This window comes from Lagenorhynchus albirostris, chromosome 8 (genome assembly GCF_949774975.1).
Source record: "Lagenorhynchus albirostris chromosome 8, mLagAlb1.1, whole genome shotgun sequence".
NCBI lineage: Eukaryota > Metazoa > Chordata > Mammalia > Artiodactyla > Delphinidae > Lagenorhynchus > Lagenorhynchus albirostris.
The window spans coordinates 34613533-34616032 of NC_083102.1; the positions used below are offsets into that span (position 1 = coordinate 34613533).

At 42.7% G+C, this 2500-nt stretch overlaps 1 protein-coding gene across 1 annotated transcript in view; it reads right to left on the minus strand.

Moving 5' to 3' along the window:
- FOXP2 (forkhead box P2) overlaps nt 1-2500 on the minus strand; it is a 524445-nt gene that overhangs the window by 32680 nt on the left and 489265 nt on the right. Inside the window, exons 13-15 of the mRNA XM_060156819.1 lie at nt 1763-1964; nt 603-679; nt 363-464 (exon numbers count right to left, since the gene is read on the minus strand). Coding sequence (XP_060012802.1) covers nt 363-464; nt 603-679; nt 1763-1964 — 381 coding nt within the window. The remainder of the gene's footprint in view (nt 1-362; nt 465-602; nt 680-1762; nt 1965-2500) is intronic.

A 2500-nucleotide genomic window follows, 5' to 3' on the forward strand; every position in this document is an offset into this window, starting at 1 on the left:
TTGTTGCACAAGCCAAACAGACATTTTTCAAACTAATTAGCCAATAATATGCAAGAGAAAAAGTAATATCGTGCGACTAACAAAGGTGTCGATGATTGAGTGCTCACACTGTAATTAGTGTGTCAGGCCCTCGTTTCTCTGCCAAGCCTCAGCTATTAATTGCACCAAATTAGAAAACTATATCAGAGGCAAAATTATTCTTTCACTTGTCATTTTGAGAGAGGGAATTCATTCCATTCAAGAGGCAGGTTAAAAAGAGGGGAAGCAGATACTAATCTGCTTATGTCATGTAAATAAATGTTCCTGGTGCTCTCTGGAAGGAACTGCGCCAGGCATCTCCAAACCGCTGCACAAGTAGTTACCTTCCAAGTTGCTGCATTCCGCCTGAAGTAAGCAAATGTCCGTGTAAACCAGCTGTAAATTTCATTAAGTGTTAACTGCCTGTCAGATGACTCCATGATAGCCTGAAATGAGACAAGATACAGAGTGACATAAAATAATGGTTTACTAACTAGGCTAGATGACACTTTCTCATCCAAGTCTTTCTTAAGCATTTATGAATTTTAATTTAATCAGGCAAAGTTAATTTTCCTTCTACTTACCTGCCTTATGAGAGTTGCATAAGTAAATGGAGGTCTGACATCTGCATTTTTATAAAACTCGTAGTTTGGGGCAATCTCTATAAAAATAAAAACTAGGTGTTAATTCTGCTAATAATTCCCATTGCGTATCATTGATTTTTCATATTTTCCCCTAGTACTGGTGAAGTGATTCAGTGAGAGAGCCACTGACTAGTGAAAGCACAAAGCATGACAGTGGAATTGAATTTTATGGAAAAGGCCATTTCTGACGTGAAGTGCAAATGAAGCGTCCCTAGTTGTTGGCGGTACTTCAGGAACCGTGCAACCAGCTGGCCTGAGGATTTTTTCCAACAGCCAGGTCCTCTTTTAAGTGGGTGGTTTAGGCAAGTTCTTACATGGACTTTCGCCCCCCTGCCATAATCTTTGCTTTTCTCATCTAATACTTCATAAAGCATACCAGGATCATCTCTCGGCATCTATGGCCCTCTAACAAAGGAAACACAAAACCCTCACAAGCGCCCATGTTGAAAATAACTTCACTTTTTGTACAAAGGGGGCTCTGGGCTAATCACAGTTACAATGTGTGACTGTGATTATCCAGATGCCCCCAGGGCAGGGGTGAGGGGTTGGGGGTGGGAGGGAGTAGGGAGAGAGAGAAGGTAAATTCGTGTTCAGTGCCAACTGTGCCTCTCAGACACATCTTAAGCAAAGTGGCATGTAGGCATCAGGACCTCTGCTAGGATTTCATTAGGTAGCACCTTGACAAAGACTGATGCCTGTAAAGCCTGCACTGTCTTGCATAGGGCAATGGTGCTTCCTATCTGTCCTTTTAAATGGCTCTTCTCCTACGGCATTACTCGCAGATGTTGCATGGCTACCGTCTTCCCTCCGAGATCAAAGGATCTCATTGAATTGAGGTGATAATATGGGCTGTCCTGACAACACATCTCTCAGTGTCTCTAATGGGGAGAGCTTGCTTTCCTGAACAACCCCTCAGAACAATTCATCACGATGTGCTTAGGGAATCGCCCCTATCCGCATTTACCAGGAATAAAACAATGATCACTCCATAAATCATGACTTGAGTTTCCATGTGCTCTGGAATGGCTCATGTACAGTTGCTTCAGCTATAGTTTTCCTCTCCCAAAGTAAAAGAGCTCTACTGAGCATTGATATCCTACCTGATGACATGGGAATGTTGTATTTGTCTGAATGTCGCCTTCGTATGGCTCCCACATTGGGCACACTGGCTGGGGTGATTACTGAGGGTCCCTGGGTAATCGGGGTGACTGGGGCCGTTGGTGTGGTAGGGGTTTGAGGTAAGCTCTGTGGGGATGTCTCCAACATGTTCTTCGACATGGTGACACTAGACACCAGATTTAGCTGCAAAGGCCCAAGAGAAGGGCAGGAAAAAGGTAGAGACAAGAGAAAAAGACTTAAAAAGGTTTGACAAATGAGAGTGGTTTCACTTCTACAGCTGTGTTGCCACTAATAAGCTGCAAAAGGAAGCAGCCAATCTCAACTAATTACAGGATGAAATTGTATCATAAGAACTCTAATTAGAGGATGCTGTTAGAGGTTATCTAATAATCTACTGCAATGTTACTTAGGACTAACTTCTTGTCCTACCAGACTTCAGCAAAAGTCTATTTCCTTAAATACAAAGCCAGTTGCTGACTATTGACTGCCCCTATGGTTAAACAGGTGTAGCCCCCAGTGAAGCAACAACAACAGCAATAATGAAGGAGGCAATGTTTTCAACCAACAGGACTTCAAGTAAGTTGCTATTCTGTTGCTGCCAGAATTTTTTTTTTTTTTTTCCCCATAGTCCCAAATCTCAGCAGAGAGGCTCCAGCCAGCTGGAAAATTTTACACTGACCTTTAGTCTCCTTGCTAATTTCGTGGAATGGTAATGACAT